The sequence below is a fragment of the Miniopterus natalensis genome, chromosome 2 (genome assembly GCF_054644295.1).
Source record: "Miniopterus natalensis isolate mMinNat1 chromosome 2, mMinNat1.hap1, whole genome shotgun sequence".
NCBI lineage: Eukaryota > Metazoa > Chordata > Mammalia > Chiroptera > Miniopteridae > Miniopterus > Miniopterus natalensis.
In genome coordinates, this window is record NC_142082.1 from 60,383,165 (window position 1) to 60,397,937 (window position 14,773).

The following is a 14,773-nucleotide window of genomic DNA, read 5'->3' on the forward strand; positions in this document are numbered from 1 at the left end:
TTCTCATTACATGTTCTCTATATGCTAAATCACTACATTGTCACATACCTGTCACTTACTTGCCCACTCATGCTGTTTCGCTCTTAACTTACAAATAGGAAAACAGTGGAGTTTTTTTCTATCCATAACTGGTAAGCATTATTTGAAAATTAGGAGAAATTTAATGTCCCCTTTCATTCATAACACAAATAACAGTGCCAGGTACTCTATTATCTGGGATCTAAAGACTCTCTGCTCTGGTCTTCAAAATGCTGAATTATTATTAGACATGTCCTATCAAATACTGATAGACAATATATTTGATGTTAATAATATATGTAAACTTAAACTCTTTTTAAGTTGAGATGAGAGGTAGTATTTTTTCAAAGAAACTGACTGGGTCCAGTATCCTGTGAAATTCACTTTCTTAAAAATCTCATCATAATTGTGATTGCCTTCACCACCTAGACTTAGAAAATTTTTCCCTAAAAACTCCCACTCAAATTTAAATTTGCACCCCCCTCTTTTGCTGACATTACATATAATATAATCTTTAACATTTTAACAAAAGTATAAAACCATGGTGAAAAGAAAATCATCAGAAAGAGTAATTGAATTTGCAGGTGTACAGAATAATTTATTTATTTTCAGACTGTGACATCCTTCAGTAATGACTTATCCTCAACTCCTAGACTGTCTTGTGACCCAGACTCTCTTATCAGCCTCCAAAGTTAACTTAAACCTAGCAAAACTTCTATAGTGTGGTTCTCAACTGGGGGTGATTTTGTTCCTCAGAGGATATTTAGCAACATTTGGAGATACTCTTGGTTGTCACAAATAGCAGGGGTGGGCTTGGGTGGGGTAGTACTATTGACCTCTATGGATAGTGGCCAAGGATGCTGTTAAACATCCTAAAATACACAGGAAAGTCCCCCAAACAAATAATGACCTGACTCAAAATGTCCATAATGTCAAAGTTAAAAAATCTTGTTCTAATATAAAGTCCACGTCAAATAGTGTTAAGATTCTGACAAAGAAAAGAATTCTCTCTACCATGCTCTACAGCCTTACAAGTTTTTGTTCCTGATAGAGAAGAAACCTTGCCTCCAAAAAAATTGTGAGTGGGTGAGTGCGGGGTAGAAGGGGTCAATGGGGAAAAAAAAGAATGTCAATTTCAACAATAAAGATTTTTTTTTTAAATTGTAAATGGGAATGATTTTTTTTTCCATTTGGGGGACCCTACTTTTATTCACAAAGGTAAAATGTTCGCTCAAAACTTTATCCAAAGTCACATATTATTAGGACTATTTTACATTTCTATGTAACTTTCCAAATTATAAAACAAAACAACTTAAAATGTAGGAACTTCAGTCATTTATATTATTGTATACAGAACAGTACTTTCCCTATCAAATTTGAACCTTATTTGGGATTATATTTGACACTTAAAATATGACTCTTTTAAATCTCATTTAATCTCAGTTTCATTGTTCTGAAAGTCATATCTTGAGTTTTAGAATGCATCTTGAGTCAGATCTTGAGTCTTGGAGAGAACCCAGGTTTTTTCAGAAGGACCACAAAGCTTATAGCAGCACAGCTATACCCAAATCCAAAATAATAAATATACCGAAGTTACTGTGAGCTGACTCAGTGAGAATTTTGTGCAAGTGAATGAAGTGAACTCAGATCCTAAAAAAAACTAAAAAGAGAAGTGTCATCTGACCAAAACCCAATGAACTATGATTTGGAGTACAGTCCCCAAAGCTGTAGCAATTTGGAACTGTAAGTCACTGATGAATAAATGGAGTGGACTTTGGCAAGAAGACTTTTGGTGGTCTGCAAAGAAGGTGACAGTCTCAGTATATATGTCCCTTGATTTTTTTTAAAAGTTTAAAGATAGGGGGTTATAGCTTATTCATCCATCTTTCTGTCTCTTTACCTACTTTTCCTCCCATTATAAGTTATAACTCTAACTGGACTAGTATGAAACAAGTAGGTACCTGATGTAGCCAGAGTAGACATTCTGCTTTCTTCTTTGAGACAAGGAGAGACACAGAAAGTTGTTTCTCTCTCAGTCCTCTGCCAGCTTATTAGTGATGCAAATACTTTACTTATGAATATACTCTCCATACATTAGGTTCTTGTCTTATGAAGACTCTTTTTTTCCTCCTAAGGTATTAAAAATTATAGGAAATTTCTTCATTACATTTTCCACTTCCTTCACTTATTTTCCTGATAGTAATCTTGGTATTTAATGTTCTTTCTGGATTTCTAAACAATATTTCTATAGGGTTGAATTTTCATAAAGCTTTCAATCTTAGTTCTTTTGCTTCATTTAGCCAATTTTCTGTCAGAAAATCCCTGAGACTACCTACTTTTTCATACTGTGTGTTCTCCAGAAATACACTATTTAGGAAATTGACCAAGAAATTCAATTCCACTACTGATCACTGCACAAATGCAAAAAATTATCAAATTTTCTTATGAAAAATAAACATTAATTCTCCATGATAGGAAAATTATCAGATGGCAAGACCTGATAATTTTCAGATAGTGAGACCCGAGTGACCTGACTTTTATCTCTGAATTACCTTTGGTTTGTGAAATCTGTATCATTCCTAATGCCACAAATACAATAGACTGAAAGAGCAATTTTCCTCTTTAAATTACTTTGTCAAATAAAAATGCAAGGAAAAATGTATATTCTCAATAATAATGTTAAGATAAACTGAAATATTTAAAATCCATCTGAGGTATGGAATTTTTTTTCTTTTCATATCTTTTAGCCCAACAAATGTAATACCTTTAGTGTTCATGTACCTACCTGTTGGGTGATTTGCATAAATGGTTTTATAGTGCTGTTTTCAAAATAATAATTACCCTTCTCTCCTGAGGAGTTAATTCCCCTGTCATACATCTGAGATCTCCTCAATTGCAAGAGAAATAAAGGAAAACAGACTAGGGACAAAAACAGACCAGGTATACAGCACACAGAATTTATATAATCAAATTCTGTAGTTGACTCAGCCTGCATAGATGCATTTCTGCCTCATTCTTACTTGGCAACCATGTTACAAAGAACATAATTTCTACCTTAGAACACTTTCCATTTCCTCAATCATTTTTCTATTTCATATCAGGGAAAATTGGCTGAAAAAGATAGAGAGAGAGAGAGAGAAAGAGAGACAGAGAGAGAGAGACAGAGAGAGAGATTGCAAATTCTGGCCTATTTAATCATTCCTTGGGATATTGACGCTGAGAAAAAAAGACTCAAGAGAGACCTTGTCTCCTTCCTATAGAAAGATAAACTTTCTCAAAACTTCCAAGTGATAATAATATCAGAATAAAATATGGTTATTTTAGTGTTGATTTAAGAATTACACATGTGAAAGAATGTAGAGAATATTTTGGTTGAAATTGTGCTATTCAAGTCCCATTATAGTTTCATAGAAAATACGTGTATGATTAAATAGTTAAGGGAAGTCAATTGCAACACATTACAAATTTGGTATGATTTATAGATTATCATCAATATCTTGTTACATAATACAGTTGATCCTAAAGTTCAGTAATTGATAAAAAATTCTACCATACCTTAACAAAATACCAGGATAATGGAATTAAATGATTCTGCTTTAGGAATGACCAAAGAAAAATTCTTTAAAAAATTAGATTTAAATCTGGAGCTCAGAGTCAAAAAACCAGGTGAGCCGCACCCTTTGCAAAATTATGCCTTCAAATGCCTCTTTGTATTTGGGCTATGTGGTGGTAACAGGTAACTAAAATTCCTGTAGCTGAACATAATGAAAATTCAATTCTCAATAACATCATAGTCCAAATTAGTGGGAAAAGGAAACAATAGTTATAATACACTACACTATACTCAATTTCTTATAAATCTAGTCTTCATTTTGGGCTTACTAGTCTCAAGAAAGGACCATCAAGTTTGCTATGGAAGTGGAAGAAAGAAGAGAATCATTCATTGGATATGTTTTATGCATCTGGCCTGGAAGTAGTTATAACACTATCACTCAGTTTCCATTGGCCAGAAGTTATCTCATGACCCCACATAGACACAAGGTACCAGAGATATGTAGTCTTCCTTTGAGCACAGGGAGAAATGGAATAGTTTCCTGAACACAGCCTTGTCTCTTCTATACTTCTGTTATCTGATGTTACCATATCTTACTCCACTGCCTGACAACGCTATATTTGTTAACTCTCTTATTTTGTGATTCTTCATTCTATCAAAGAATAATCCCATACAAAAGACATGTTTCTTTGCTTTGCCATGAAAATGGGTAGTTGTGAGGCATTGAGGCAGCAGGAAACTAAGAGAATGGAAGTGTAAAAAAAAAATTAGATTTGCATATTGATGTCACGAGAGTAAGACTTTTCTGATTAAAATAAAATGAAATTCCATTGAACATATACAGTCCTAATTAAAAGATGTTTCAAAGACAAAAGGGTTACAAAAGAGAGTTTGGAGGTATTTATTCTTGGACAAAGATTTTTGAGTGGTAAACCACAAGTTATCTTGTTTAAGGAAGCTTCTTGTGACAAAATCCTCTGCTTTAAAACACTACACCTAAAAACTCCCTTATTTCTACTTATAGCTACTCATTTCCAAGTTAGATGAGGTTTCAGGATAATAAATATGAAAAATGCAAAAGTTTTTATTATTTGGCCTAGCTTATGGGATAGAACTTAAGATTCATATTAATAAATATAAATTAATCCCACATTATTTCCATGTGGGGAGTCTGAGTTTGCTAACAATGTTTAAATGGCAAACTTAGAATTAATTTAAAAATCATAACCAGTCTTTTATGCTAGTTTATTCATAAGTTTAAAGGTGTGAATGTATTTTCCTGAAGGGTCCTCTGACACAGTACCTGCTGCAAGTGTTCACTTTATCACTCTTGCCAGTGGCTGTACACGCCAGAAACTAATTTCTTTAATTTATTTCTAAATCCACATTAGAGACATTATCTCACTAAGCTTTCCCAAATCCCTATTATATTTATATTACTGATGAGGTAAGTAACACAGAGAGCACTAAAGGACTTTTTCAAGGTTATACGTATAAAATGGTTTAGGAACCATCTCCCATATCTTCAGACACCTGGTTTAGCAATCCTATCTCTCAGCTCTGCTTTAGTTATTTTGCCCAAAGGAAAAGGTGTCCTTTTATAACAGACACCTAAACTTTTCCCAGGAGGGGAAACAGTTTAATAGCATCATTTTTTAAAATACTGGTGCTTTCAAATCCAACCTTCTCCATATCCTCCAGGAGAATACATTATCAAATGTCTAATCTCTCTCCCCTGACATCAATCACTCTGCTGACCTCAGCCTTTGATCCCATTTTCAACAAAATAACGGTCTATTCTAAACAAAATAAAGACTAAAACTCCCTTTTATCTAGTTAGCCTTTATATATGCTGTCTTATTTCTATCTACCTTTTTAAAAAATAAACGAACATGCAGTTTAAACATACACTGTATATGGTTATCACTCTCTTACTACTTAAGATCTTACTATATGAGAAGGGTCTTCTAACTGTAGTTGGAAATTTATTGGAAGCTACTATTAACCTCTTACTAAATAGCATCAATAATATCTACCCATTTCCCACTTGTATTCCATTTTCTTTCTTGTTTCCTGTCCTTCCTTCTTTTTATTATCTCCATCTCTTCTTAAATAACTTCTTTTAAGTTTGGAAGCATAATACTTGGACATGATAGGAATAAAATATTTTAAAACACTATAAAAATATTAAATGTCCCTGCTCCTATAGACCCTTCTTTCAAAGATCAGTTTTAATCATTTATATTAATATTTGTGAGGTAGGTATTACCATAATTTTAGGTAATATGATTAAACTCTTAATTTTTGTGATGTATGATTTAATCCTATCTAGAAAATAGAGATTGCTCACAGTCTAGATAATTTAAAGAGTGGGAATTTACTACAGAATTGGAGTGGCATTTTGGTTTTGGTTTGGCATCTGAAAAGCTTGGAAGTTGTCATTCTCATTCACACAAGAAAAAAAAAAGGTGAAAAACCTCAAAATATGCAACTCCTCTTAGGTCCATAAGAGAATTGAGGTCAGGGCAAACTTTTGTCCCACAGTTGGAGAGACAGACAAAGAGACAGAGAATCACAACTTTTTGAAGTTTTCTGTTTTGTGGGAACCAGGACCAGGAAAAGAACAGCTAACTTGTAATTGATGAATTGCCGGAAGCTGGGTGTGGACATGTGTGAGAGTTAAAATTTCCAGGATCTCCCAGTCTTAAAGGGCACCCTAAATTGGCAGGCCACCCAAGACACTGTGACTGTTCAGGTGTAAGACACCAGGGTAAACCCCAACAGCTGACCCATACTGCCATGAATGTGCTTGAGCTAACGCCTGTAGCTCTGCACCTGCACATCACTGACCTGACTGCTGCCACTGGCCTCCACTGCCCTGTGCATGCTGAGATCCTGCAGCCGCAGAAGTGTATGCCTATAGCCAGGGCTCCCACAGCAGCTTATGAGTCTGGATTTGTCCCTATATCCAGCCACTGGACTCACCTCTAGCTTGCCTCCAAGGTGTGTACCTTCACATGCCCTGCCCGACTTCCATCACTGGCCTCCATTGCTCTGTACATGTCCCTGGGGAGACTCTGCAGCCACAGGCATATATACTAACAGCCAGGGCTCCCAAGCTGCTTTTGAGCCTGGATCTGGCCCTGTCTCTTGTCACTGGTTTACCTGCAACTATCCCCTTCAGCTGTGCACCTGAACCTCATTGGCCAAATGCCGGAGCCTGCCGGCAGTCGAGCAGTAACCTGATTGAGGGGGTGAGGATTGGAAAAGAAAGACAAGAGACAGGATGGGATCGGGAGGGCTTCAGTACGTGACTGAGCCCCGAGTTTATTTTTCAGCTTGTAATTATAGCGCATTCAGTAAGGCAGCGGTTTAATCAGTAACCTTTGTCCCATGTATGTTCCCCACCTAGCTCTTTGTTCTCATGCATACATCATTGGTAGCCCTGTTCCTTGTTCTCGTACATACATCATTGGTAGCTGGGACATGCTGCACTTCTAACCCGGCCACGGTTCCTGGATCAAGGTACCTCCCTATGCAAGCATTGTCAATCTTAAGCTTAGCCAAGTCCCTAAGGAGGGGGAGCGGGGGGAGCAGGGCGAGTGCTAGCACCGCTGCCCACCACTCGGGTCAATGCCTCAGAGATTTCTCTCTCGATGACACTAGGGCAAGCGGGCCTCCCGGGTCTTTCTCCCTGGGCAGCACCTCGCCCGGCGGGTCCTCCCCGGGGGGAGTCCCGCCGGCTCCCCACATCTCCCCCTTTTTTATTTTTTAAACATAAGGTCTAGGCTCAAGCGGGGCAGGACGGGTGCGTAGTTGCAAGGCGTGGAGTCCTACTCTAAGAATTTGTACATCTTTCAGCAATGCTCTAAGAATGCATGGGGTAAGCAGAAAACCTAACAGGACGATGGCAGCCAGACCAGCCATTCCTAATATACCATGTCTCCAGTCACTGGCTGAGGGAAATTCTTTCCTCAACCCTTCCACCCAAGACTGAGCCAACTCGGCTGTGGAAAAACAACCGGCTACCTGGTCAGTTCGTGAGAAACAAATAGGCTGGTCACTAGCGTGTCCTGAATAAGAAAAGTCCGGAGCACGCGCTGCTCGCAGGTGCCTGCTGGAATGGCCCCCCATGGTCCATGTGTCGTTGGTGTACACAGGTACCTCTCCATGCTGCCACGTCACTGGCTGCAGCAGAGGTGGGTTAGGCAGGTAGGCCCAGTGAGTTCCTGCTCTAGCCCCAGGGGCCGCGGCAAGCAGAGCCAGCATTGCCAGGAATAGAGTTTCGGGCGTGACAGTCATGCCTTGCTCTCTGCTGAGTTGCTCTGCGCGTTGTTGTACCCGCCAGGCTCTTCGCGACTGACGCTCAGGGTTCATTGTTAGCTCCTGCATCCGTTCCTCTAGCGTCTTGGGCCGCGTGTCATACCAGCCTCTCCGGGAGCCACCTCGGCGTCTCTGCATCCTGCGGGAAAACACAAACATGCCCTCTTCCCCAGATTAGTACAGGATCTGGTCCGTGCCACGTACCCTCAAGGGGGTCCTTCCACCTGACCATGGCCTTATCAGAGGGCCCGAGCTTTTGCCATAACCTTTGAGCTGCAGACTGACCCTTATCATCCAAAATCAAAAAATTGAGAATAAAAAGTGCGTGATTGAGCTGATTCTGTGGGGACAGGGGGTACAGCTCCCCCTTTTTTAGTTTTAATAGTTGGTTTTTTAGGGTACCATGGGCGCGTTCTACAATGCCTTGCCCTTGCGGATTATAGGGAATCCCGGTACGCGTTTGGATACCCAACCGTGCACAAAAGACTTGGAATTTTTTCCCAGTATAACCTGGGCCATTGTCAGTCTTAATGATTTTAGGTTGCCCGAGGATCGACATGCTGCGCAGGCAGTGTGTAATGACATGAGATCCTGATTCCCCTGTGAGGGCGGAGGCAGTAAGGAAACCGGAGTAGGTATCAATGGTCACATGTACATACCGTTGCTTACCAAAACTAGGCACATGTGTTACATCCATCTGCCACAGATGATTGGGCAGGAGACCCCGTGGATTAACCCCATAGAGAGGCACACTAGTAAAGGTAGGACATGTGGAACATTCCTTTACTATCTGTCTGGCAGCCTCTCGGGGAATGTTAAACTGCAGCCGAAGAGACTGGGCATTTTGATGGTGGAGGGCATGAGCCGCCCGAGCTGCAGGCACCCCAACGAGGTACACCTTAGTGGCCAAGTCAGCTTGGCAGTTTCCATGGGATAAGGGCCCAGGTAAGTTGCTATGGGCCCTAAGATGCCCAAAGTAGCATTGTTGGGTACGATTTAGGATGGCAGCTTGGATGGCTATAAACAGTTGTTGCACAGTGGAATTAGTAGTGCCAATGAACGGGACAGTCTCAACAACAGAGAGGCTTCTGACTACATATTGACTATCAGAGAAAATATTTAGAGGTTCATTGGCCACATCTAAAAGTACCCGGTGTACTGCTGCTAACTCTACCTCCTGGGCGGAAGAATATGGGGTCTCCCATCGTGTAACCTGGTGCCCACGCACATAGGCTGCAATGCCAGAGGACGACCCGTCAGTGAACACAGTAACGGCCCCCGGTAAGGGGGTGGTTGATACCATTTTTGGAAAAATGACTGGATGCCTGAGAAAGAATTGTAGAAGCTTGTCTTGAGGGTAGTGAATATCAATTTTCCCAGGGAACCCAGCCAGAGCTATCCCCCAGGGATCACAGGTCTGGAAGAGCCAGTTGATCTGCTCCCGTGTGTATGGTACCAGAATGCTTGCAGGGTCTCTGCCAAAGTAGCGGCGGGACTCTTCCCGAGCCTGTTGAATAAGGACAGCAACAAGTTCATAATAAGGGGCAAGGACCCGGGCAGGGGAAGCAGGGAGGTGCACCCACCGTAGTGGCCGGTCTTGCCATAAAACAGCAGTAGGGGAATGGCCCGTGGCCAAAATGCAGGCCTGCCAAGGTCTACTATAATCACAAAATGTTGCCTGCTGCCTGCGGATAGCTTGCTCCACCCTCCCAAGGGCGACACGTCCCTCCGGGGTCAGCTGTCTAGCGGATGCAGGATCTGCATCCCCCTTGAGAATGTCAAACAATGGTTTGAGCTCCCCTGTAGTTAATCCCAGATAAGGTCTAATCCAGTTGATATCCCCCAGCAACTTTTGAAAATCATTCAAGGTCTGGAGCTTGTCTAGCCGAAGGTGAACTCTCTGACAGAAAAATCGGTCAGGCTCTAGATGAAAACCAAGATAAGAAAACGGGGGCTGCCTCTGGACCTTTTCTGGGGCTATGACCAGGCCTTGTTTTTGCAAGTCAGATTCCATTTTCGCAAATGCCCGGAGAAGCAGTCCCTCATGGCGAGCGGCAACGAGGATGTCGTCCATATAGTGACAGATATATACTGCTGGATACTCGCGCCTTACCTGAGCTAAGGCTGTTGCCACAAATTTTTGACACAGGGTCGGGCTATTGGCCATTCCCTGAGGCAGCACTTTCCAGTGATATCGCTGCATAGGCTCCTGAAAATTTACTGATGGTACGCTGAAGGCGAACCGCGGACAGTCTCGGGGGTCAAGGGGAATAGTATAGAAGCAATCTTTCAGGTCAATAATAATTTTATATGTGTCACGGGGTATGGCCGCAGGTGAAGGCAAGCCTGGCTGGAGGGCCCCCATGAGCTCCATAGTCTCATTCACCTTCCTAAGATCCTGGAGTAATCTCCATTTCCCTGATTTCTTCTTGATCACAAATATAGGTGAATTCCAGGGAGAATTAGACGGCTCAATGTGGCCTTGTTGGAGCTGCTCCTGCACCAGCTCCTGGGCAGCCTTTATTTTCTCAGTAGTCAGGGGCCATTGATCTACCCATACAGGAAGATCTGACTTCCAGGTAATTTTATCGGCATGGGTAGCAGGAGAGTCAAAGGCCCCTCCTAAAAATACCCCAGGCCGGCGCGCCCTGGCCGGGGCAGGGGTTGTAAGGGTTCAGTAATGCCCTGCCCTTCTCTTCCTAATCCTTGATCTGGTAGCAGCCCTTGATTAAGTAGTTGTTGTGTAACCGCTGGACTCGAGCTGTGGAGATACACCCCCATGTGCTCCATGACATCCCTCCCCCACAGATTTACAGGTAAATCTGATAAGACATAGGGCTGAAACTCTCCTTGATGTCCCTCATTGTCATGCCAACGTAAAACAGCAGAGCTGATTTTGGGGGTTTTGCTCTGACCTATACCTTGTAGGTCGGTCAGTGCAGTCTGAATAGGCCAGCTGGCAGGCCAATGCTTTAAGGAGATAACTGAGACATCCGCCCCAGTATCCAGTATACCTTTAAAGGCCTTCTCATTGATCCAAAGTGTCATCTCTGGCCGATTCTTCTTAATGGGCTGCATCCAGTAAGCATCGGAAGATTCAAATCCTTGGGACCCGCGAGCCTTATTCGTCATGACTTTTCCCTGTTCTATCAGCGGCAACAAAATAAGCTGGGCAATTCTCTGACTTTTATTTACTGTCACCACATTGTGATGAGCATGAGCCATAACCTTCACCTCTCCGGTATAATCCTGATCTATGACTCCAGGGGCCACTAACAATCCTTTCAGGGTACTACTGCTGCGTCCTAAGAGGAGTCCCATCGTTCCTGCGGGCAGGGGACCGTAGACCCCAGTAGGCAGAGCCTGCATTCCCATGGCCGGGGTCAGTACTGTGTAGGCGGCGGAACTGAGGTCCAGTCCGGCGCTCCCTGGGGTGGCTCGGAAGAGGTCACAAATGGATTGTTTCCGGGGGGCTTCCCCCAGGTTTCCCCCTGTAGAGCCCCATATGTTTGCGGGGCCTGGGGCCGGCCCCTCTGCCAGTTTCCCGACTGATAGGGAAAGCTAAGAGGCCGCCCTTGCAGATCAAGCTTGGACTTACAATCACGGGCCCAGTGATTCCCCTTTTTACATCTCGGGCAGAGCCCTGGAGGCGCCCCACGGGGAGGCCCCGCAGGAGCCCCTGGAGTGGCAGAAGGAGGCCTCTGCGGGCAAGTTCTGGTGAGATGGCCCAATTGGCCACAGGAAAAACAACTGCCGGGGGGCCCAGGGACTCGCCGTCCCTTGCCGCGCCCCTTTCCCTGTTGCTGTAGAAATTGCTGCATTGTTTGTCCCCGCAGGGCAGCAGCGAGGGTGACTCCCGTCGTGTAGGAGGGCCCAATATCTTGGCAAAGCCTAATGTAATCATTGAGGGACCCCTTGTGGCGATAGGGTCGCAGGGCTGCCTGGCATGCAGTATTAGCATTTTCAAAAGCTAATTGTTTCACAATGATCACCCCAGCCTCCCCGTCCCCTATCAGTTTCCCTGCGGCATCAAGGAGCCGGGAGACAAACTCCTGGTAGAGCTCATCCGGGCCCTGTCTGATCTTGGTCAGATCCATAGTTACATTTTTAGTAGTAGGTAATTTCTTCCAGGCCTTCCTGGCCGCGGCAGAGACCTGGGCATAGGTCCCTACCCCAAACTGTAACTGAGCCGGGGTGTCCGCATACGGCCCTTCCCCCAGCAGACCCTGAAGGTCAGAGGGTATGTTATTCCTCACATTCAATCGATGGACTTTCTCACATTGTTCTGTATACTCAGATTTCCACAGTAAGTAATCCCCTCCAGACAGGCAAGCTCGAGCTAGCTGTTTCCAATCGTTGGGGCACATGTTGTATTCCGTGTCCAACGCCTCTAAAATGGCCTCTGTATACGGAGCCGTAGGCCCATATTGTGCACAAGCCATTTTAAGCTCTTTTAATTTCTTGAAATCCATAGGGCTATAAAATCTCTGGGGGGGATTATTACCCTGGCCAGGCTGTTCAAACACCGGACAACACATCGTCGACTCAGAATCAAACCCTTCCAGGTCTTCCCCTCTTAGCCGAGCCTGGCTAAGTGCCATCTGAAAGGGGGACATTGGGGTGGCGTCTGTGCGCACCTTTCCCCGCCCAGGGTCCCGAGCCTGACCTGGGCTCTTCTGGGCCAGGGCAATCATGGCCCTCTCCCGAGGATCGAGAACCCGGACCCCGACGGGAGTTCCTACCCCCACTCCACTCCCCTCAGCCGGGATGCCCCCTTCCTCACCAGGATAGTCTGGAGGGTCTTCTCCTAAATCTATGAGCAGAGGGCCGGCCGCCATAGGTTTCCCAAAGGGCGGCCCGGGGCCAGCACGACCCCCGCCCTGTGGGTCCTCAGGTGGAGTTTCCTTCATGACCTCCTGCAAGGCTCGTACTTGGCTCATCATGGTCTGCATCTGCTTTTGCAACCCTTCAACTGTGAGGTCAGGGGCCAGGAGATTGCGCTTGTCTGTGCATTCCTGCGACAGGAACACCAATTCCCTATACCTGTCCCTTTCATAAGCTGCCGCAGCCTCATCTAAATTTTGTTCCTCCTTGGGGCTTAATTTGTCTGACCGGACACTGAGTAGCTCCACCGGGGGCGCGGAAGCCTCGCCCCCCAGTTGTGAACCCTTCACAGGCTCGACTGGTGCCTCTGCAGGGGGTGGCTCCATGCGCACCCCTTCATGCCGGGGATCAAGGCAATCTCGGACCAAGGTCCAGAGTGAAAAAGCCTCTACAGGCACTTTCTGAGGGCCGTGTGCCTGGAAAAAACCCTGTATACGCTCTCCCACTTTATTCCAAGTTTCTAGATTAACAGTGCCCTCCTCCGGGAACCAGGGGCACACCTCCTCCACAAACTGCAAAAAATTCCGCAGTTGAGCAGTACTAACCTTAGCGCCCCTAGAGCGGAGCATTGTTTTCAAAACCTGTGCGAAAAGCACCTTGCTGTTCTCCTGGCCCATGATTTCTTACTCCCGATATGCTAACCGCTCCCTCCGGCTATCACTTACCCGATAGCTATCCGCGCGGCCCCGAGCGGTGTCCTCTACCGTGTTCCCAGGTTTTCAGGTCCCTGTTCGGGCGCCACTTGCCGGAGCCTGCCGGCAGTCGAGCAGTAACCTGATTGAGGGGGTGAGGATTGGAAAAGAAAGACAAGAGACAGGATGGGATCGGGAGGGCTTCAGTACGTGACTGAGCCCCGAGTTTATTTTTCAGCTTGTAATTATAGCGCATTCAGTAAGGCAGCGGTTTAATCAGTAACCTTTGTCCCATGTATGTTCCCCACCTAGCTCTTTGTTCTCATGCATACATCATTGGTAGCCCTGTTCCTTGTTCTCGTACATACATCATTGGTAGCTGGGACATGCTGCACTTCTAACCCGGCCACGGTTCCTGGATCAAGGTACCTCCCTATGCAAGCATTGTCAATCTTAAGCTTAGCCAAGTCCCTAAGGAGGGGGAGCGGGGGGAGCAGGGCGAGTGCTAGCACCGCTGCCCACCACTCGGGTCAATGCCTCAGAGATTTCTCTCTCGATGACACTAGGGCAAGCGGGCCTCCCGGGTCTTTCTCCCTGGGCAGCACCTCGCCCGGCGGGTCCTCCCCGGGGGGAGTCCCGCCGGCTCCCCACAGCCAAACACCTATCACTGGACCACAATGCCATGTGTGTGCCCATGGAGAGACACTAAAGCCACAAGAGTGCACAACAACCAGGACTCTTGCAGCTGCCAGTGAACCACAGTTGTCCCTGGCCCTCACCACTTGTTTGCAATCAGCCTGTAACACTACAAAGACACCAGCAGCTGGCTTTCCACACCTGAGCATGTGCACACCACTGGCTCTGGCCACCACCACGATGTCCTGATCCCTAGTTTCTTTTTTCTTTCTTTACTTCTTTTTTTAATCCCAAAGATACTCTTTCCATTGCTTTTCAGAGAGAATGGAAGGGGGAGAGAGAGAGAGAAACAGCTACATGAGAAAGACGCATTGATTGGTCGCCTCCACCACGTGCCCCGACTGGGGCTAGGATCGAGCCTGCAACCGAGGTACCTTGGCTGAAATTGAACCTGGGACCCTTTAGTCTGCCGACTGATGCTCTAACCACTGAGTGAAAATGGTTGAGGCATGATCCCTAGTTTCTGAGCCTAAAGGTGACACTGAGAGCCCAAACAGTCATTTTAGTCACTAGGGATCCCCTGCTGTGCTTGTCAAGGGCCATGCAGTTGTCAATGTCAATCCAATGTATATATAATTGGAATGATATATTATCCAGCCATAAAAATAAATGAAATCTTGTCATTTGGGACAAGATGGGTGGATCTTGGAGGCATTATAAGAAGTAA

The 14,773-nt window shown here is 44.8% G+C and overlaps 1 protein-coding gene across 1 annotated transcript; it reads right to left on the reverse strand.

Moving 5' to 3' along the window:
• Nucleotides 1–11,184: 11,184 nt before the first annotated feature.
• Nucleotides 11,185–13,395, reverse strand: LOC148093690 (endogenous retrovirus group K member 10 Gag polyprotein-like). The gene is made up of 2 exons (XM_087813727.1): nt 12,678–13,395; nt 11,185–12,632 (listed from the first exon to the last, which is right to left on the reverse strand). Exons 1-2 carry the CDS (start codon nt 13,393–13,395, stop codon nt 11,278–11,280), a joined length of 2,073 nt encoding a protein of 690 aa, XP_087669853.1. The 3' UTR covers nt 11,185–11,277.
• Nucleotides 13,396–14,773: the final 1,378 nt, after the last annotated feature.